The 22,215-nt window shown below is 39.8% G+C and overlaps 1 protein-coding gene across 1 annotated transcript in view; it reads right to left on the bottom strand.

The window, feature by feature from the left end:
• The window catches only part of TRPM6 (transient receptor potential cation channel subfamily M member 6), a gene marked incomplete at its 5' end in the record, with an annotated part of 95,677 nt that overhangs the window by 70,390 nt on the left and 3,072 nt on the right, over positions 1–22,215 (bottom strand). Inside the window, 6 exons of the mRNA XM_016222979.2 lie at positions 1,530–1,653; positions 2,707–2,875; positions 3,796–3,967; positions 8,435–8,559; positions 13,502–13,715; positions 17,713–17,890. Coding sequence (XP_016078465.2) covers positions 1,530–1,653; positions 2,707–2,875; positions 3,796–3,967; positions 8,435–8,559; positions 13,502–13,715; positions 17,713–17,890 — 982 coding nt within the window. The remainder of the gene's footprint in view (positions 1–1,529; positions 1,654–2,706; positions 2,876–3,795; positions 3,968–8,434; positions 8,560–13,501; positions 13,716–17,712; positions 17,891–22,215) is intronic.

A 22,215-nucleotide genomic window follows, 5' to 3' on the forward strand; every position in this document is an offset into this window, starting at 1 on the left:
ATGCCACTAACTACTCAACCTTGGGTAAGTATCTTATGATCACTGAATCTGAGGTTCCTCACCCATGTTATGAGAGGAACCCTAACCTCCAAGGTCCCATTAAAGGCAGAAAAACTATGCTTCTACAATTCGCACACTGGTTCCTTCCACCTAACAGTCCTTCTATATGCATGAATAAAATCAACCCTCAATTGTACAGGAGCTGAGAACCTAATTCCTATAGTGTGCAAACACTTAATTGCCTTCTCCAGTTCTCTCTTGATATTACACCGCCACTCATTAGTATTTCTCCCTGATGACAGGAAGAGGCAAATATAAGAGTGATCTCTGTAACGTGTCCTTTCCTTAACTTACTGACTATTGTAGGAAATATAAAATGTAGTAGACCATGTATGAGATTTCAACTCTGAGCTCAAGTTTCAGTTCTATTTCATAATTTCATGACTGTAAATCACCCAATTTCTCTAGGTTTCTGCTCCATCTTCTCTGAAACTGAACTAAGCTGTCACTGCCACATTCAGCTCGCTCAAGGGGCTAGACTGAGTGAGAAATATGTCTGAAAGCACACTGCTAATGATAGATACGGTTGTTATTTTTGTTGTTATTAAGTCAACTAAAACCGCAAGACTTTTTCACATATGCTTAGCCACACTTTGTCTAGCCTGAACTTGTTCAATTGGTTTTTTGAGGCCAGGTGCTTAGAGATGACCAAAATCTTGAATAATTGGGCCCAGCCTTCAAATTCTGGAAAGATCACCGTAAATCCTATCTGCATATTTACTGTAATTGTCAGCTTCATATTAGCTGAGTCATTGATAAAAATTTTCATGAAAGGCCCTAAAACACTAAAATCTTTTCCTGGAATCTACATTATGTTCATAACCCAGAGCGTGTGGACTCCATTTTCTATCCCAGATATATCGTCACGTTTCCCACCGAGGTACGTCCTTAACGGTCTCCTGCAGGGTTTACTCAGGATGCCACGATGCAGCCATCGAGCCCGGCAGACCTGAGTTCACTCAAGACAAGGAGCTGTTCCTTTACCCACTGAAAAGATTTGTTACCCGGCCGGGCGTGGCTCTGCGGTTGAGCGTCGACCTAGGATCCAGGAGATCAGGGTTCGATTCCCAGTCAGGGCACATGCCCGGGTTGCGGGCTCGATCCCCAGTCGGGGGCGTGCAGGAGGCAGCTGATCAATGACTCTCATCATTGATGTTTCTCTCTCTCCCTCTCCTTTCCTCTCTCTGAAATCAATAAAGATGTATTTAAAAAAAAGACAAAACAAAAAAACACAAAAGGTTTGTTTAATTTTCACGAAGTTAATCACTTTATGTACTATTGCTATGCTACCTGAGTGCTTTCTCCCAGGTACAGCTGGGAATTCGAAACAGAGGGTGGGGGAGTTCAGAAACCAAGTTACTCAACTAAGAGTCAAGTTCGGTAGAGTTATATACTAAGTTAAAAATGAAAAATTCCATACTCTCAAAAATGGTGAAAATAAACATACAAGTGTTAAAATTAACACTCACAGAATCCCTGTGCGCCATGCACTCCATGAGAATCTGGAACAGGTGCCTGGTCTGTTTGAGGCTGAAGTTGAAAGTGTTCTGAATCATGCAGCTGATCTCCTCCTTCACCTGAGGGCGCAGGGTCCTGGGGGAGAGAAGTGGCCGTGACTGGACACATCGCAGAGAAGGGAACAAGGCAGCAACATCAGTACAAGAAAAGCAACCGTCTGCCCCACCTGAGAGGTTCCTAAGGACAGTTCTGCCGAGGAAGAAATGAGCAGGGGGCAAGCAGAGAGAAGCAGCGGCCCGGGCGTCTGAATTTGGAAGAGAGCGTGGCCTGATCTGCCAGGATCCTGGCAAGAGTACACTTGGGGCAAGGTCCTCGGGCTGATAGATATCCAGGAGGCTATCGATCTCCAGAAATTATGGGCATCATATTCTCAAAAGGATCGGAAACCCCAAAAGGTTCAAAAACCACTCATCAAGGGTGACTAGGAAAGGGAGAGGTGTGAAAGGAGACGGAAGGAGGTAGAGGGTAGAAGCAGGGAGCTGGGGGCTGAAAGGGAGGGAAATTGTAAGGAAAGAATCGTCAGAAAGCAATTCTAACATAAGCATGAATGCTTATTAAGTAAATTAGCAGGGTCAGTATTTTAGTTCATTAGCACTTTATTTACTCACACGGTAGAAACATCATGCTTTTGAAATCGGAAGAATCACAATGGATATAGGGGGGTGGCCGGAGAAAAATTACCTTCTTATTTTAAAAGGGGTAAAGAGTTAAACCCTCAAATAAACACAAAATACGCTGTATAAAAGCCAGGATGTCGATTTCCCCAATCCTGCTATTTTTACTAATGGTCAATGACCTTGAAGGTGATCCAGTCACACTGGTTTCCTCGCTCACTGCAGATTTTTTTCAGCTTTAATGGCCATTTGCAGGAGCATCTCCTCCCACACTCTCCCTGCAAATGCTTTTTCCAGAAGCTCAGACAAGGCTCAAGGTCATTCTTCAGCTAAGGAAAAAGCAACTTCCATCACTGGAGGGCATTTTGATTAATAAATACAAAAATCACTGAAAAATGAATTCCAGTCTCTACCTCTGTCCTCCAGGAATATCTGGCCCACATAAAAGCAGAGCTTAAAGAACTACAATGAAGGAACAGTCACAGAGTTCCAAAAGTGAGAGTCAACCACTTACCCTTCATCTGCTAGGTGTTTGTGGGTGAAGGCCAGGAGGTCGGCCGCCCTGCCAGTGCCTTCACACACCACCACGGGGTGTTTGTCCTTCACGGTCTCCCACACTGAGAGGATGACATTGGGGCCTCCTTCCACCACCAGCCCCACCATGGGCACGCCTTGTCTTGAGCCTATTTCAGATGACAAACAATACCAACCTGTTACAAACTGTGATTTCCAGACACAAGTGTTTCGATCGCCACGTACATTTGTTACCTGCTCTACCCCTCTCTTTTTGACTCAGACTTGCTTAGTTCAAGACAAGCCAGAAGCTTGGACTTTTACATAAAAGTCGCATAACTACGGTGTCAGCATTTTCAAGTTTCTCTGGTTTTAAAAAAAAAGTAGCTAAAAAGGGTTTCAGTAATTTTTAAAAATAAGTATAGTCTTCAAGAAATAGTAACATTTCATAGGGGAAAATTTCAAACCTGTCTGAAAGAAAACAGAGTGATACAATGGATCCCGAAGTATCCATCACTCATCTCCAAAAATGATCAAACTTTCGCCAATTCAATCAGCTTTTAATGGTGGTTACTTCTATAAACAAGATGGAAAGAGTAACCCTCAAAGACGTTTACATTTCAATTTATTGTATTTTTCACTGTTTGAATTTCTTATCATGACTATATATTACTTTATTAAAGTAAAGAAAACAAAAAAAAAGTGTTTGAAGTCATTCTTTTTTGTTTTCCCTTTTTTTTTAGAGAGAGTAGAAAGGAGGGGGAGAGAGAGAAGGGAAAGAGAGAGAGACATCAATGAGAGAGACAGACACATGGATTGGTTGTGTCCTGAACACACCCCAGTTTTCTAGTTTTCTCAGGCCAGTCTCTTTGCTGTTCTTCAGTCATTCCCATTCCCTCCTCTCTCTCTCTCTATCCACCCAACCCTCAGGACTCCTGGAGACTCTGCTAAAGTCTCTGCTCTTCCACAAAACCTCCCCATCTCTACTGTCCCCCCTTTATTTTTTCCTGTCTCCCAGCTGTAACCCACAGCACCTAGCTCCATGCAGGCCCCCGCCAGGACGTGCTGGCTGAACCCCTGTGGTACTCACAGCTGTGTATTTTCTGCAGAGAGAGATACTTTTCCAGGTTCCTCCTGAGCTTCATCTCATTTCCATACTTGCCCACGGTCCCGTCATCAGACAGGATGAAGTGGGAATGCATGCTGTTGAGTGTGGTGAGCTTGCTGAGGGGGTTCCCCAGGGTCTGGTACAGGCACACCACCTGCAAGGACAAAGGAGGGTCAGAGCTCGAGACCCTTCCAGTGGTTCAGCTGCTCCAAAGGCCTGTCTCTGCACTGTGGAGTTCTTGTTGAGGTTAAAAAGCATGATTTGCTACCAAGAGCAGTGCTTCTCAAGCTCTCTGTGGTGAAGGATCAATTGGGTGGTATGTTTTTTAATTTCCCATTTTTTTATTGACCAATATGTCCTACTATGCGTGACTAGTATGCAACTCTGCTCATGAGATTCAACGGTGCAAGTTCAACAACACACTTACACCCACCGCTCAGCAAGAGCCCACTCACCTCGTGTGTGGATGTCACAGCGCTGCCACATTGCTAAAAATGCTTCTAAATATTGTTTTCAATTTCAGTACTTACCTTGCTTCAGAAGATTAAAAAGCAGTTCAAGAATCAGCATCTTTACACATACTACATCAGTGTCCAGAAAATATGCCTTTAGCAGATCTATTCCAGAATAGTATTTTGACACTGATTTTCTAGTATTTCAAATGAGATGAAGACTACCAGCCAATCAAATGGCAGTTCATTCTATATAAAACATCCAGATCTTTATTAACATTTATGAACTCTTCCATTAAGCTATTCCAATTTTTTTTGTTTTCTTGTTTGTTTTTTGTTAATACTCACCAGAGGATAGATATTTTTTCCCATTGATTTTCTGAGAGAGTGGAAAGGAGGGAGAGGAGAGAGAGAGAGCGAAACATCGATGTAAGAGACACGCATCAATTGGTTGCCTTGATTGATTGCCTCCCGCACAGCCCCAACCAGGGCCTGGGTTCGAACCTGCAATCCAGCTACATGCCCTTGACCAGGACTCAAACCCAAGACCTTTCGGTGCTCAGGCCCACGCTCTAACCACTCAAACATGCCGCCCAGGGCAGCAATTCCAATTCTTATTTGTTTTTCGAGATCAGAGGACAGGATTTGTATTCAAAGAGCACAAGTTTAACTCCAGACTCTTCTTACTAACTCTGGGTAATCCCTGCCTCCTTTCTCAGACTGATGTTCTTCATGTATAAATAGAGATGATAATAATTTCTACATCAGAGGGTTGCTGTAAGGCTTAAAAGAAATAATGAATGTAAAAAGCACTATAAGCTTTACAAACATTATTCCTAAAAAGTTACCTTTATAATTCCTAAGGATGACACTGAGGCCAGAAATAAAAATGAAAGTTATTGATAGATTAAATACACATTTTTTATTCATGGAATAATGATCATAAATAATATAAAATAAAATCTTGAGGAAATGCAGCATACATGACAAACAAAAATGTAAACAGACTGAATTACAACATAAAAGGTCTTTCAAAATATAATAATTATACTTAAAAATGCACAAAAACCACATGAAACAATGTTGAACTTCACTAGTTATCAAAGATATGTAAATAAGACAGGTAAGTATTATTTTATATCTACCAAAATGGCAAATTTTTTTAAAGGCCAAAATACCCAGGGCTAGCAATGGAACAGAAAAATGGGCACCTTCACACCCTGTTGGTAGGAATGCAAATTGTTACTTCCTTTCTGGAAGTCAGTGAGTCACATTTTTAAAGGTAGATACCAACTAGCCCAAGCATACTACTTTGAGAATAACTTTAAAGGAAATAAAGCCAGCTAACTTCAAAGATCTATATATCTTATTACAACATTAATATCACTTTTGTAATAGGGAAAAACAAGAAATTTATCTAAATAAACAATAACAGAGAAATAGTTAAATATAGTACAGTGGAATATTATGAGGCATGAAAAATCAAAATGCACTGCTAGCCCCCCCAGAATTTGGTCTGTTAATACTATTTCCCACTAAAAGCAACCACTCATTTCTCTAAGAGCAAAAAATATATACAGTGAACCTAGAACATTTTTTCATAGCAAAATGCAAGAAAGCTGTGGAAAATAACTAGAATTATGTGAAAAGGACTCAGGAGACAACTCAAAAAAGCTCCACTGGGCAAAAGGAGGCCATTTGAGCATGATTAAGAATAATAACTGTAATGGATTGAAACATACTAAATATGTTTAAATTCATAAATAATAAAAAATCTCATGATTCACCCTGGAGGATGGTAGATAATCATCTCATTGATTTGTAAACCAGCAAATAAAGAGAAAGAGTCAAGCATTTATTCTACCCTCTCCTGTAGAACTGCACCACAAGGTAAACCAAGTGGCTGGTAAGAAAATGTTTTTCTCTATAGAGTGTTTAACATAATAAATGAAGAAAGAACACTATATTAAATATTAGCACTTTGCAACCTTATTGAAATAACAAATGTAGGCAATGACATCATAAAAAGAGATAATCAGCCCTGGCCAGTTTGGCTTAGTGGTTAGAGCGTCGGCCCTCAGACCAAGGGGTCTCAGGTTCAATTCCGGGCCAACCTCTCTCACATCAATGTCTCTCTCTCTTTCCCCCTCTCTCCCTTTCACTCTTTCTAAAAAATCAGTGGAAAAATATCCTCTGGTGAGGATTAACAGGGAAAAAAAGCAAAAGGGCACAAAATAAATATTTACCAAAAAAAAGAGAGAGATAATCATAGGTTACCAGGGATGGGCACACGTCCTATGGCGTAAACCTGCACAGATAAAAGGTGAATCTGATCATGCCTTTGGGTCAATTTACAGGAGAGACAGGAGAGAGAGGAAAAGGCTAAACCCTACAAAGGGGTTAAATCTGCAATCCAATCTGTGGGAAACTCTTCAGGTCAAATGACCCAGTTTCTTCAACAAATAAATGGCCAAAAAGGAAAAGAAAAAAAAGAGATGGAGGGAAAATCTATATATTAAAAGTGATTTTAAATGACTCATTTCAAAAAATAAGTCACTCAAAGACCTATCAACCCATCATGATATAGGAAACTTTTTTGGATGATATCAAACAACTAAAAAATTATGAGACAATCAGAAACTTGAACACAGACTGGATATTTGATGATATTCAGAAATTATTATTAATTTTTTAGGTATGGCAACAGAAAACTAGCTATATTTTTTAATTGTCCATATACTTTAGAAATACCTATTGAAATATTTACTAATGGAGTTTGCTTCAAAATAATGGAGGGAGGAGGTGTGGAGTGGATAATGGAATAGATGAAACAAATTTGGCTATAAGTTCGTAAGTTGAAGCTGGGAGATGGGAAAACAGGAGCTCAGTATTCTAATCTATCTTCTCTTTTATTACTTTTAAATTTTCCAAAATGAAATGTTAAACTAAACCATAAGCATGTCTATAGTAATTGACATAGAACAATAACTACTGTATGTTAAATAGTTAAGCTAAAAGAACAGATTTGCAGTAGTGGGTTTCAGTTATTACTTATTTTACATACAATTTTTTTTTACTATACATATGCACAGATACAAAGAAAAAATTCTGGAATAATACACACCAAAATGTTAACCATACTTATCTTCCTTCTTCATACCTTTTATTATAGCTGAGATTTTTACCAAAAATATCCATTAGTCATAAACATAATTAGACAAATCTATTCTCTTTAGAAAAACAAACAGATGGAACTAAAGAATCAACACACAGGAATGAATGAAGCAGGGAATAGTACGAGACGAGGGGAGCGAGGGGCCAAATCATGAATGTCCTTATTTTGCTGCGTGCCCTCCACTGCAAGGAGCTTGCCTGTTCTTCTGAGTGAGGCAGGATCCACTAAAGGGTTTTTCACAGAGGAGTAGCATGTTCTGGTTTATATTTTAGAAGAACCATTCTGGCTACTGTGTTTAGAATAGACTGTAGTAAGAGACAAGGGTGAGAGTAGGGATGGCTATTGTAATCATCCAGGTGACAAAAAATGGTGACTTGAACCTGACTCAGTCACAGTAGGGATCATGAGAAGAGGTCAGATTTGGGGATGATGATAGATGATGACAGATAGATGATAGGTATGTTTTAATTTAATCCTCACCTGAGGATATTTTTCCCATTGCTTTTCAGAGAGAATGGAAGGGGGGAGAGAGAGAAAGAGAGAGAGGGAGAGAAGAATGGATGTGAGAGAGACATATTGATTGGTTGCCTCCCACACGTGCCCCAACCAGGTCGGGGATCGAGCCTGCAACCAAGGTACATGCCTTCGGCAGGAATTGAACCCAGGACCCTTCATTCTACAGGCCGACCTCTAACCACTGAGCAAGCCAGCTAGGGCTGGATATATTTTAAAATTAAAGCTGAGATAATATAGTGATGGATCAAGTTTGAGGCATGAGACTAAGATTATACCAAGATGAGTGCAAGGTTTTCCTTGAACAACTGCAAGGATGGACTTGTCACTTTCGAAGATAGGGTAAGGAAGGCAGAAGGAGTCAGAAGTTGATATTGGATATATTACATTCCGTATGTTCATTAGCTATCCAGCTACAGTGCTAAGTGGGCAATCAGATACATGTTCATTTCCTTTTGTTGTGAAAGGGTTGTCTACTTACATCTTTTCCAATAAGATCTCTCTGGTTCTCAATGACACCCCAAGGAGGGATTCCAACTGTCCAAATTTTTCTCAAACACTGGGAGAAATGGGCTTTCAAGGCATCCCCAACATGTTTGGACACTCCTGTGAACAACCAGTTTAGAAGTCAAGCTTTAACTTGCAAATCATGAGAAAACAACCAGACTCTCAGAAAAAGACAAATAGACAAGTATATGCAAAGAGACATTGTTAGGAAAAGTTGTTGCCCACGGCGGAATTTAATTCCTTATCTTGGCTTCCTCTGCTCCCTCTTGACATCTCCTTACCTGAACAATTCTCCTCTCGCTATGAGCAGTTTCTGCTTACCACCTCAATTTTGCCCCCACACTTGCCTGACCAGAATGTCCTGTAAGCCCAGGCCTGAAATCACAAATGCTCTAAGGATTTTTTTTTCTCTAACCTTCTCTACTGCTCCAGCAAAACATCCTTCAGGCGTGTTCCTTGCTTCATTCAGGCAAGTTATTTTAATAGTTTTATATACACAAATATTCCAGAGCTAATACATTAATGCCCTTCTGGGATTAATAATAGTAGCAATAATTATAACAGCCAACTCTTACTATGCACCAGTTGTTTTACATGTGTTTACACTTTAAGTAGAAACTTTCTTAGTCCATTAGTCAATTTTATAGGTAAAAATTAAGGCATAAAGAAGTGAAATAACTTGCTCAAGGTTATAAAGCTGGTAATTTGCAGAGCTTGGATTCTTATCCAGGATATCTGATTTTTCTTAAAAAACTTCACTTTTTAGACCAGTTTTAGGTTCATAGTAAAACTGAATGTACAGGGAATTTCCATAAGCCCCCTACCCCCACACAACCGCAGCCTCCCCTACTATCAACAACTCCCACCAGAGTGGTACATTTATTACAACTGATGAGCCTACAATGACACTTCATAATCACCCCAAGTTCACAGTTGACATTAGAGTTCAGTCTTGGTGTTTTACACTCTATGGGTTCAGACAAATGTATAAATGATATGTATTCACCATTATAGTGTCATATAGAGTATTTTCACTGCCCTAAACATCCTCTGCTCTCTGCCTATTCACTCTAGCTCTCTCCCATCCCCAATCTAACCCCTGGCAACCACTGATCTTTTTACTGTCTTCATAGTTTTGCCTTTTCCAGAATGTCTTATAGTTGGAATCATGCAGTATGTAGCCCCTTGAGATCGGCTCAATCTGACTTTTAATCACAGTGCTGCATTGCATTCTTTATTTATCCTATGTATAGTACTGACTCTGTATATGACATTAGCACAGAAAAAAATAATAACCCTGCACAGTGCGTGCACCTGATGCATAGTACCTAAATCATTCCCCTCTCTCTGCATCCTCCCTCCCAACCCATCTTTTGCACTTCTCCAAGAGTCATTTTCCAGAATCAGAGTTCTAGACCACAGGCACACATCAATATCACTGTGAAGCCATCCACCACAATAGATACTCGGATTCTGTAGGTTTGGCATGGGTTACCAGCACGGTGGTGGTGGTTTTTCAGCAGCCCACATGTGATCCCAGTACACATTGTCTGTTGAAATTCTCTGTAGAACCAGATCTGACCATGACATTCTCTGTTCATTCTCCTGTTCGGAATCCTTCGAAGGCTGCCTGTTACATAGAGAATAAAACCTCGGCCCATCAGCATAGCACCCAATCTGGCTCCAGTCTCCCTTGCTATCCCTGCCTCTACCACATGGCACCTCCAGCTGGTGACCTCTTTCTACACATGCCTTAATCTCCAGCTGTGTGCCTAGCCTGGGGCTACCACTCTACTTAGACAACCTCTTCATAATCTTCCATCAAGGCCAATACCAAGTGCTATACCCTTCTCCAAGCCTTCCCAGGTACCCTCAGTTGGAACTAGAATTTATCTCTTCCTTTTACTCCCAAACACTTTCTTTGTATCTCAACAATGTCCCACCTTTAGTTATTGCTTATTGCCTATTTGCTTACTGTCACAACCTACCCCATCACTAAACCCAGAGCTTGTATCTTCCTCATCTTTCCATCCACAAAAGCTATCCAACTGCTTTATAAGTAGTAGATTCTTAAGGCTTGTACAATTTAATTTAAGTAAATGTCAAAAATTGATGCCAAGTAATGTTTAACCACAATTGAGAAGCATCTCAAGAACAGGCAGAAGTTCATAAGCAAAGCTTCTTAAATGTAAGTGTGCATAAGAATCATCTGGGGATGTTGTCAAAATGTAGATCCTGATCCTGTTGGTTGAGGGAGGAGCCTGAGATCTGCATTCCCAACAAGCTCCCAGGGGATGCTGGTGCTGCTGGTCCAGGGACCACTTCTTGAGTAGTCAAGCCCTAAGGAGTTGTGGTTGAATCAGATCAGGCCTTAATTATTCTGTTTTGTTTTGTTTTGCTTTGAGAGAGAGAAGGAGGGAGAGAGAGAGAGGGAAATGGAGAGAGACATCAGTTAGCTTTTCCGCTTATTTATGCACTCATTGGTTCTTGTATGTTCCCTAACCAGGAATCGAACCCACAACCTTGGCTTATCAGGACGATGCTCTAACCAACTGAATACCTTGCCAGGGCAAACTTAATAATTGTTTAAGGAAGCTCCAAGTATGTATCATTTCTCATTTATTTTGTTCATATGAACTGTTTCGATAGTCTTCACACTATTGTATTTGTGTTCCTTAACTGGTCCTAACCAGTTTAAAGAAAGTGTTTAAAGAAAAAAAAAGGCAATAAGTAAAATAAAGCACATAATGCAGGGATGCAGTTAATTGGCCTTACCCAAGTCTATGTTTTTCTGAACTCTGCAAAACTTCCCAACCTACCGCCTTTTGTACTGGAAATAAAATAAGTACTGTACAACAGACTAAGAACTCCACCAACTTCATTTTCTTCCAAGAATCTGAAACAATAATTATCTCAATAAAACAACCAGGTTACCCATTGATGACAAGCCAAATCCTTTGGTTTTATTTTGCTTTGGTTTTCAGTCATTTGCTTCCTTCATTCCTTTCAGTCAGAAGAAATGATTTGTCAAACCAGCATCTGTTGCTCAATGCCTAGCAGATGTGTAGGCCCTGGTGTCTAGCTAACAACCAGGAAGAGAAGCTAATACACAGACTCATGCTAACCGATAAGGAAAAGCAGAGAATGCTGCAAGTGCTATAGGCAGTAAATGCTATAGAAATTAAGAGACAAAAGTCAGTTGAGATAAAGAATGCTTCATGGGTATGTTGGCATCTAATGTAGCTCTTAAAGGATGGGCTGAATTTAATAGGAGACATTGCCCGGCCGGGCATGGCTCCACGATTGAGCATCGACCTAGGATCCAGGAGATCAAGGTTCGATTCCCGGTCAGGGCACGTGACTGGGTTGAGGGCTGAGTCTCCAGTGGGGAGCGTGTAGGAGGCAGCCGATCAATGACTCTCTCATCGCTGATGTGTGTGTGTGTGTGTCTCTCTCTCCCTTCCTCTCTCTGAAATCAATAAAGATATATTTAAAAAAATAGGAGGCGTTGACTAGGACCAATCAAAATCAAAAGAAAGGGAAATAAAAGATGAAAAACCATAGCGATATTATGATTTATAATAAGAAATATATATTTGGTTTTCATCCTATTCCTGACAGAGCTCCTTAAACCCTGGAACTTCCTAAGTGGCGAGAGTAACAAAGGTATGTAAATGAGGTGACTCCTGGACTGCACCAAAGCAAGGGGCTGGTTGCCAGGGGAACAAACCAAGCCTTTAGAGGGTTGGAACTTTCAGCTCCACCCCCTGACCTCCAGGGATGGAAGACAGCTGGAGAGTTAGTTCAATCAGCAATGGCCAATGATTTGATCAGTCATGCCTATATGACAGAGCCTCCATAAAAACCAAATGGCCAGGGTTTAGAGAGCTTCCAGGTGGGAGAACAGGTGGAGAAGAGGGGAGGGCATGGAAGCTCTGTGCCCCTTCCCACACACCTTGCCCTATGCATCTCTTCCACCTGGCTATTCCTGAGTTATAACTCTTTTATAATAAACTGGTAATCAAGTGAGTAAACTGGTTTCCTAAGTTCTGTGAGCGACTCTAGCAAATTAGAAGGAGGATGTCATGGGAACCTCTGATTTATATTTGTAGTTGGTTAGAACTACAGATAACAATCTGGACTTATGACTGGCATCTGAAGTGGGGATAGTCTTGTGGGACTGAGCCCTTAACCCGTGGAAGCTGATACTATTTCCAGGTAGACTATCAGGATTGAGTTGAATTATAGGACACAGTTGGTGTCAAACAACAATGTGTTGAGAAAGAACCCAAACATCAGAATTACTGTCAGAATCATAACAGATGATTGTTAACAGAGGAGGGTGTGAGAAGTTACTAGTTCTCAACACTGGCTGCACATGAGACACACTTATGAAGCCCCACCCTGAAAAACTCTAGTTAATCTGAGGTCAAGTCTGGGCATCTGTATTTTTTAAAGTCCCCATGTGAGTCTCTGCAGACAGTTCATAAATACTGATGCAAAGAAGTAGGATTGGAGGTTCAGAGACTACTACATAAAGCCCTTGAATGTAAGATTTCAAGGAGCATGAAAGTCAGTGATGGAGACAGTGAGTGAAATGACAATTATGTAGCTAATTATCTCCTCATGCCCAATACACTCAATGCAATTATTACACACACCCCTGATCTCCAATGCCTGGGAACTTGACCGTGGTGAGGTTAGCTCATGTCCATACCCACACACTACACACTTGCATGGGTTCCATCTCCTTTTTAACCTCACCATAGTCCAAAACTCATGAAAGACTATTTTCTTCTTACCCAAAACTTTTACCCAAAGTTATATAAAAATAGTATATTTTAACAATGGTAAAAACACATTCCAGAAAAGGTCTGTGGTTCTCTTGCATTTCTTTGCCAGTCACTATACTTTTAGTCTTTCTCCCTAGTGCCCCCACACCTGGGAGCACTGCAGAGTGGCGATGAGCTGCCCTACTGTCTGATTCACAGTCACAAAGAGGGAATTTTTAAAAGGTGTGTCACAAGGGAGTGTGCTTTACCGGTATTAATGCCTTCAGTTATTATCCACGCTCCCGTTGTCTCGGCAGCTTTGACCAGACCCTGGCTGAAGATCTCTTTAAGTTTAGATGGCATCGTGAAGTTCTGGATGCCCCCGTGGACAGAGATCACCAGCTTCGGCAATTCCATCTTCCACTCTTTCAGCATCAAATGTAACAGATGATCCAACTTTGTATCATAAGAAGTTCTAATGTACTGGAAGATAAACATATACACATGTGTATAAAACAGTGAGAAACACATCATCATCATAATGAACATGCAGAGAGGCAATTAAAATCACCAAAACTCAAAAGGCAGGGCCTGAGATCTCTTCAAAAGTTCATTTTCACATAATGGAAATATTTACTTTGCAAGGATCCCATGCCCCCTTTAAGTTCCTTCTGGGAATTACAAATCACAGTAGGAAGGCTTCCTCTGGTTTTCAAGGTTGCCCACCCATGTTCTCAGAAGGTCTCAGGTGAGGCAGAAATATTTCAAAGTGACAAAAATCACTACTCCAGTAAACCCATTTACAAAAAGTTTTTAGAAGTAAGTGACATAGGGTTTTTCATAAATGTTATGTTTTAATTTACTTGACATATTTGCATAATTTAAATTAAGATCCAGGAGCATGCACATTTAATTTCTTGTAAATTTTACATTCCAACCATTTCCTTTATATTAATTATACCTCTGAAAATGTTTTTCCCCAAAATAAATACTTTTCACAAAAGTGTCATATCTTTGATTAACCAATGTAACCAAAAAGATGAGGAAAATCCAAACCAGCAGGTAGCCCCAGAATCATTTTGCATTTTGCCTAAGGTTATAGTATATGGCTGACTTTGTTTTTCCAGCAGCGGCAGCCACACACAGATCATTAAAATCATGTTGAGATGAGTTTGCCTTCCTCAAGCATAAGCCAACCAACAGCAAGAATAAGTCAGATTTAGAGGAAGAAAAATGACCTGCCATTTGACCCAGTGATCCCACTTCTAGGAATATATCCTAAGGAACCCGAAACACCGATCAGAAAGAAGTTACGCACCCCCATGTCCATAGAAGCGCAGTTTACAACAGCTAAGATCTGGAAACAGCCCAAGTGCCGATGAGTGGATAAAGAGACTGTGGTACATTTACACCATGGATACTATGCAGCTAAAAGGGGAAGGATCTTTTATCCTTTGGAACAACATGGAAGGAACTAGAAAGTATTATGCTAAGTGAAATAAGCCAGTCAGAGAAAGACAAGTACCACATGATCTCACTTAGATGTGGAATATAATAAACAAAATAAAGTGATGAACAAAGTGGATCCAGAGACATAGAAGCATGGAAGAGACTGAGGGATCTCAGAGGGAAGGCAGGGATGGGGGAGTGTGTGGGGAGAGATTAATCAAAGAACTTATATGTTTATAAGCATAACCCATGGACACAGACATTGGTGTGGGGAGGGCCTGGGGTGGGATGGAGGTGGGGTGGAGGGGATCAAGGAGGATAAAAAGGGGACATCTGTAATATTCTCAACAATAAAGATAAAGAAACTTAAAAACATAATAAGTCAGATTTACAGGAAGAAAGGAGGGCGATAAAAAAATGAATTATAAAAATATACCAAAAATAACCATAGGTGGATATACAAATAAAAGTTATCACATTTATCCTCCAGAATGTGAAAGAAATTTAAAACAATTTTCCATTTATCTTTGAAATTCAAAAACCATAATCTTTTTATGTCATAATTAAAACATTACAATTTCTGAACATCGTGATGGTGCAGCCATCACAGAATGCGAGTCATAGAAAGAATCTGAGGACACCTAGGAGTCAGTTCACAAGTGAGGAGAAGCAGTTGCCACGGCTTTATTACATATTCCAATAGTAGGAAAGAAATACAAGCTGGCCTTTGTGAAATGACTCATGTTTCTCCCAATGAGTAAGCGCAGAGGGGCAGCTCTGGTCTAGTTCATCTTTCCTCTACCCCAGCCTCCTCCCAGGAGCCCCTCCCTTGCAACCATAAGACCTTTCAGTCCTAGAAGACATTTCTCCTTGAGAGTTCAGGACAAACAACCTGGATTAAATTATCAGCACTAGAGCCTTTCTCCCCAAGGCCAACCAAAGACTGTGCTAAAGGTTAATCACACACACACACACACACACACACACACACACACCCGCCTTTATAACTAACTCCCTCCGCAGGTTAGGTAGACTCAGACCGGCAAAGAGCCAAGAACAATCCTCTGGGATGTGGTGGTGGGATAAACAACGGGGAAGGGGAATGCAGTGGAAGGAGGTGAAAAACCAGCTCTCACAAGCTTCCCCCTGCTCACGGAGAACTTGAAGGGCAACTCTGGGCTGAAGTATAGAAGAACAGACACTTCTCTTCTGGAGATCAAATAAAACTCATTCAGCTACTGTAGGATGTAACGGGAGCCAAATGCTAAATGTAAAATGTATTCGTGATCAGGAGGTCTGTCTCACCATATTTTCAGTTCTCCTAAATGTGCCATACTCTAATTCATGGGCCTTTGCACAAGGTATTTCTTTTGCCTAGAGAGGTCTTACCCCTCAGTCTCACCAGATGCCAAACACCTCAGCCATCTTTCTGATCTCAGCCTAACTGTCCTTACATTCAGATGGCTTCCTTGACACTCATGCACAGCCCCAGAAAAACAGGACTCACCTTTTTTATTCCCTCAAACAACCCTGTATTCCCTTTTCAGAGCATGCCCACTCTCTGTGGTGACTGTATATTTATTTCGTGTTTCCTTCACTAGACTCTAACTGTCTGGGTTCAGAACGAGCCACCCCAAGATGTGCCTCAGTGGTACGCAGGTTCCTGTGAGCTAAAGGAAATTTTAGCTTCAGGCTCAAGAGAAAATTTGGTCCCTCCCTTTAACTACTATCTGTAGGGCAGGGCAAACTTCTATTTGCTAAATGTCTGTTCTTATCACCCTGCAATGACCCTTTGAAGCCCCCCGGTGCATTGCTTCATCTCCAGCTCAGGATGTCTTACACGCCTCCATCCCCCTTTCCATCGCTGAGCCTCTCCGCCAGTGGGGTCTCTGACCCTCTCGTGCATGCAGGGTTCCCATGCATATGTATTAAATTTGGTCATTTGCTCTTGCTGATCTGTCTCATGTCTATTTGACTATTAGGCCAGCCAGAGAACCTTGAGTAGAGGAAAGTTTGTTCCTCCCCCATAAAACCAATGGAATATACGCTCTTTGGGGATAGCAGAGTATGGGCACCCAGTATATTTGTCAAATAGGTGAAAAAATGAGTAAATGAAGGTGATTCTGAATAAATATAAGCAGCAAAAAAGGAAAGACTTAAGGGAAAAACTACATACAGACTAACTACATACATACTAAGAGTCGGCTTCCAAAACCGATTGGAGAGGAGCATGAAGGCAGTTTTCCTGCCAACTAAAGAAGACATCAATGCACAGAGTTCAATGCAAGAGGATTAATAACTGGAAACGCAGGTTACTGTAGAGCTATATTATGAAACTTTATTATGACTGCACTGTGAAGAACTGTTGCTTCAAATCCACCCAACTGATGCCACACTCCAGAATACAGCTGATTCTGAGCCTCCCCAGGTGCCCCACAGACACATATTTTCCCCTGGAAAAACTGCATTTAACAAAGCAGCAGGAGGTTAACAAGTTTGAGAAAACAACTGGGAGGTAGCTGACCTGTCAATATGCAAACCCTATGCAAAATTACCATATTAAGGACAGAAGGAAAATTGCCTTGAGAGCCCAGTACTAGAATTCCGGGGTGCAGAGAGAGGTTCCCCCATTCCCTTCCTGAGGAGAGGCTCTCACGAGGCCATAGCAGGCATGAATGGCCACGCGTTAAGAGTAATTGCTACGACCACGCTTCAGCGAACGCCTGCTGTCTGGGAGTAACTTTCTGAGTTTCACAGGAGCAGCCCTCTGGCAACTGTCTCAAGAGCAACAAGCCATCATCTTCCACAGAGGGCATAAGTTTGCTGAAAGAGCTCAGTCAAATAAACAGCAGGCCACACCCCTGGGAAAGGGAGAATCAGGCCATTTTTGTCAAGAGGTTAATGACATGGATCCACTTTTCAATAAAACCAGGTCATCTGATCATCTACACTTGGCGATATAATTAGGAGATACAATTTGGAGGTTGTAGCCTCTTAGAAACCAGCAATATAACATGGGTTATTAACAAACCTTGGCGTGGTGGATGTGCGCGCCTTCCTGGAAATTAATAGTGCCAAAGGTATCTGTAGGGCTTCTCGTCGTGTGCTTTTCAACAGACCACTGTTCATTTTCATCGCCAATGGCAGCTGAAGTGGTCCAGGTAAAATCTATCCCAGGATGGTCTCCAATCAGTCGCCCACAGTAACACCTTAAATTTTGGATAAAAACCAATTTCAAAATAGAAAGCACACAATTTCTGAATAGAAAATAGAAGTAATGTTTCTACATTTCTCTAATGCAATGTACAGATGACATATATTAATACTTTTTAGATGTCACATTAAGATTTATATTAGATTTTTCACACTAGACTATCCTCTAAGAACCCTCAGTGGTTCTCTCCCTTATTGCACATCACAATCATTTGGGGAATGTTTTAAAAAAAAAAATACTAAAAATCTCTTGCACAGCCATGTCCATAGCAGCATTATTCACAATAGCCAGAGGAATGGATAAACAGAATGTAGTGTAAGCATATTACAGAACACTCAGCCTTAAAGGGCAAGGACATCCTGTGATGTGATACGACATGGATGAACCTTGAGGAAGTTATGCTAAGTGAAATACGCCTGTCACAGAAAGACAAATACTGTATGATTCCACTAATATGCGTGAGGTACATAGAATAGGCAAATCCACAGGGAAAGAAAGGAAAATGGTGGTTGCCATGGGTTGGGGGGGCCAATAGGGAGTTACTCTTTAATAGGCAAAGAGTTTCAGTTTTGCAAGATAAACTTTTGGAGATTCGTTAGACAGCAATGTGAATATACTTAATGCTACTGAACTACACACTTAAAAGTGGTTAAAATGGTAAAAAATTAAAAATCAAATTGTAGAATTTAAGTAGGTGTGTTTTATCTTGTGTGAATTATACCTCAACAAAATTGTTTTATAGCCCTTGTCAGAGTGTCAGCCCGATACACCAAGGTTGTGGGTTAGGTCTCCGGTCAGGGCACACACAAGAATCAACCAGTGAATGCATAAATACGTGGAACAGCAAAATGATGTTTCTCTCTCTTTTTCTCTCCATTCCTCTTTTTCTCTCTCTCTAAAATCAATAAATTTTTTTAAATGTTTTATAAAAAATCTCAAAATCTCTAGTATACAGTACTTGAGGAGAAAATGCCCTCATGTAAAACAATATGCACATCAACAGGAAGGAATATTAATATAAAAAATAGATGCAACTTCAGAGAAATATGTAAACATAGAACTATGATGAAAAAAGAGCTATGAAAGGGACTTGACTGTAAACATAAATAAATGAATATATGAAATATAATTTTAAAAGAACTTAATAAATATTCTTGCAAATAATTAGCAGTTTTGAAAATGATTTCATATTCATAGCCATAATTTCTACTATACAACAAAACATACTAAGCAAAATAAAAGGTTACATCTTTTTAAAACTAAAACTACATAAAAATAATAAAATATAATATTCATCATATTCGTGAAAGAATGATAGACGTCTCATCCTGGATAAATAAGGAACAATCAAGAGAACAAATTAAAAATTGAATATGTAGAACTTCCATACTTTCTTCAATGAAAAATTATATATCTGCAGACCAAAAAAATTATTTGTATCAAAAATGTCAGATCATATACCTATTACATACAAAGAGATTATTATTCTGTCTTATAAATGATTCAGGTTTTTGTGTGTGTGTATAAAGCAACATACATGTACAAATTATGGGGTCCAACTAAGCAAGGAAGCAGGATGAAGAGAAATCAAGAAGTTGGAAGGCGGAGACAACGGTGGGGATCCAATGGAGGCGCTCTTGATGGTAAGGGAGGAAGGAGAACCCCAAATGTAAGGGTACACATCAGCAGGATCTACTAGTGAGAAATGTGTCTGGTCATCTTTTGGAGCAAGGGTCACTCTTAGAAATGAAAAAGCATCTCTTTATAAACTCAATGATGCATCTCACTGTGGCTTTTTCTAAACAGAACATCAATGGAGGCAACCACACCTGGAGAGAGAAATCATTACTCTTTCATAAGACTGTTATTCAGTTTGAACCCACTTGTTTCTTAGTCTTTTTCTAATCTAATCCATTTGATTTGAGTTTATATAGTGTTAGTCTAGTTTTTAAACAGTTTATTAAATTATGGCTAAGTAGAATATGCAAAACTGTTATTCTTTTGAGCATTTGAAATCTTAAGACCCTGTTGTATGTCATCAGTTTGGCTCAAATAAATTCTTATAAAAAAAATTTTTTTTAACTGTGGCAAAGTGGCCCCAAAGAAGAAACAGACCATCCCCAAAATTTAGGGGAAAAAAGATTCCATGTTCATCCCTTTAGTTATAACTTTCAGAAGTCCTAAATTATACATCACTAACAAGTACTAAAAACTCACCTTAAGAATCAACTTGAGAAAGGTGCCAATTTTATAAATTCTATAAAATATCCAACAAAATCCTAACAGGATTTTTCAGGGAACTTGATAAAGTGATTCTAAAATTCATATGGATGTATAAAAGTGTCCAAAAGAGTAAAACAACTTTTGAAAGTAAAAATAAGCATAGAGTGTTTGCCCTGTTGGGTATCAAAATATATTTCAAAGCTATAATAATGGAACACAGTCGCATTTACCAGGAACCAGAGAAGTATATGTATGATATTGAAAAGAAAGCTCAGATATAGAGCCACAGACATATGGGAGCTTGGTATATAACAGAGATGACATCACAAATTAATGAGGCTAAGACAGACTGCTCAGTAACTGATATTGGGATATCTGGCTCTCTATATGGGAAAAAATCAAAACTGGGTCCTAGCTAGTTAAAATTATAAATTTTAACTGCTTTTAATTTCTGAATAGTATGAAAATAGATGTTTTTACAGTATTGTTCACATTAGTTTCTCTGAAGATTATAAGGTTGGGAGAGTACTGACAAGGAGAGATTCTGGAGAATCAAGTAGGAAGTAGGAGGAATAAATGAGAGCTTTTCACTTCACTACATGCTTGTGTTGCTTAGAATTTTAACAAAATTTTAAATAATTACTAAAACGAAAAATAATGTTTAGCAAAAAGTAAAAGAGGTTAGTTAAATGGAAACTCTTCCCCCTGTGTTATGGACTGAATTGGTTCCCCCAAATTTGTATGTCGGAGCCCTCGGTAATTGCCAATGTGACTATATTTGGAGATAGATCCTGTAATCCAGGAATAAAGTTTAAATAAAGTCATAATACTGAGGCCATAATCATACAGGACTGATGTTTTTACAAGAAGAGATAGAGACACCAGAACTCTATCAACAAATGCACAGTGGAAAGGCCATGTGAGGACATAGCAAGAAGGTGACCATCTGCGCAGCAAGAAGAGAAGTCTCATCAGAAACCAACCTTGACTTCTAGCCTCCATCTATGAGAAAACTAAGGAAATAAATGTCTGCTGAATACACTAATATACCCAGCAACCCTATCCTTCCTCTCATATCTGTGGGTGGTGTTTTCCTTTCCCCGTGATTTGCTAAATTTTGGATTCTGAATTTTTTTACCAAAATAAATTTCACATTGGTTCAAGCCATAATGTGAACTTCCAAATATGATCACAGTTAAGAAAATTTCCTTTTCTCCTACTTACAAATGAGAGGTAAAACCAGTTACTAACACATAGTTTAAAATGCAAATCACTGTTAAAATCTGTATTGCACTAGTTATTTTTGCCCATAATCTTGTGTGATACTGTGATCTGTAATAAATATATATTTGGTCTTTGCCCCTCTGTCTGGCACAGAGCTCCTAAAACCCTTGGAATTTCCTAAGAGATAAGACTGATAAAGGTGCTGGAAGGATGGGGTCCAGAGAGCACAATCAGGTGCTGAGAGTGGCACACTTGCAGAGGACATGGAAGCTCTGTGCCTCGTCCATACCTTGCCCTGTGCAAGCTGTATTCTTTATAATATCATTTACAATAAACTGGTAATCTTAAATAAATGTTTCTCTGAGTTATGTAAGCTGCTCTAGTAAATTAACTGAACTGTGGAGGGGGTCTCGGGAGCCTCCAATCTATAGCCCACCTGTCAGAAGCACTGACAACTAAGACTTTCAATTGGCAGCTGAAGTGGGGAGTGGGGGGTGGGGAGTAGTCTTGAGCTCTTAAGATGTGGGATCTGACACTTAATGGTGTTGGGGAAAAATGATATCAGAATTAGTGTCAGACTTAGAGCTTGGTCTGCACATACATCGCTTACAAGTCATAGATCAAATACAGTGTTGTATGTGCACAAAACATCTTCATTATCCAAATAAAATGCAAGACAATAAATGAAAACTTAATGCTTTACAAGTATTTCAATTGATAGAAGCTCTTGTCAAGGGCCTTTAGCCATTTACATGTCTGGTAATTCAATCACTGTTCTTCCAAAATATCTCACATTTCTTTTTTTTTAACTTCCCTTGGAAAGGAAATAAAATGCACCAATAAAGCCCTTTCATTGAGTGCACTCAAGATGTG

This window comes from Miniopterus natalensis, chromosome 12, assembly GCF_054644295.1.
Source record: "Miniopterus natalensis isolate mMinNat1 chromosome 12, mMinNat1.hap1, whole genome shotgun sequence".
Taxonomy (NCBI): domain Eukaryota; kingdom Metazoa; phylum Chordata; class Mammalia; order Chiroptera; family Miniopteridae; genus Miniopterus; species Miniopterus natalensis.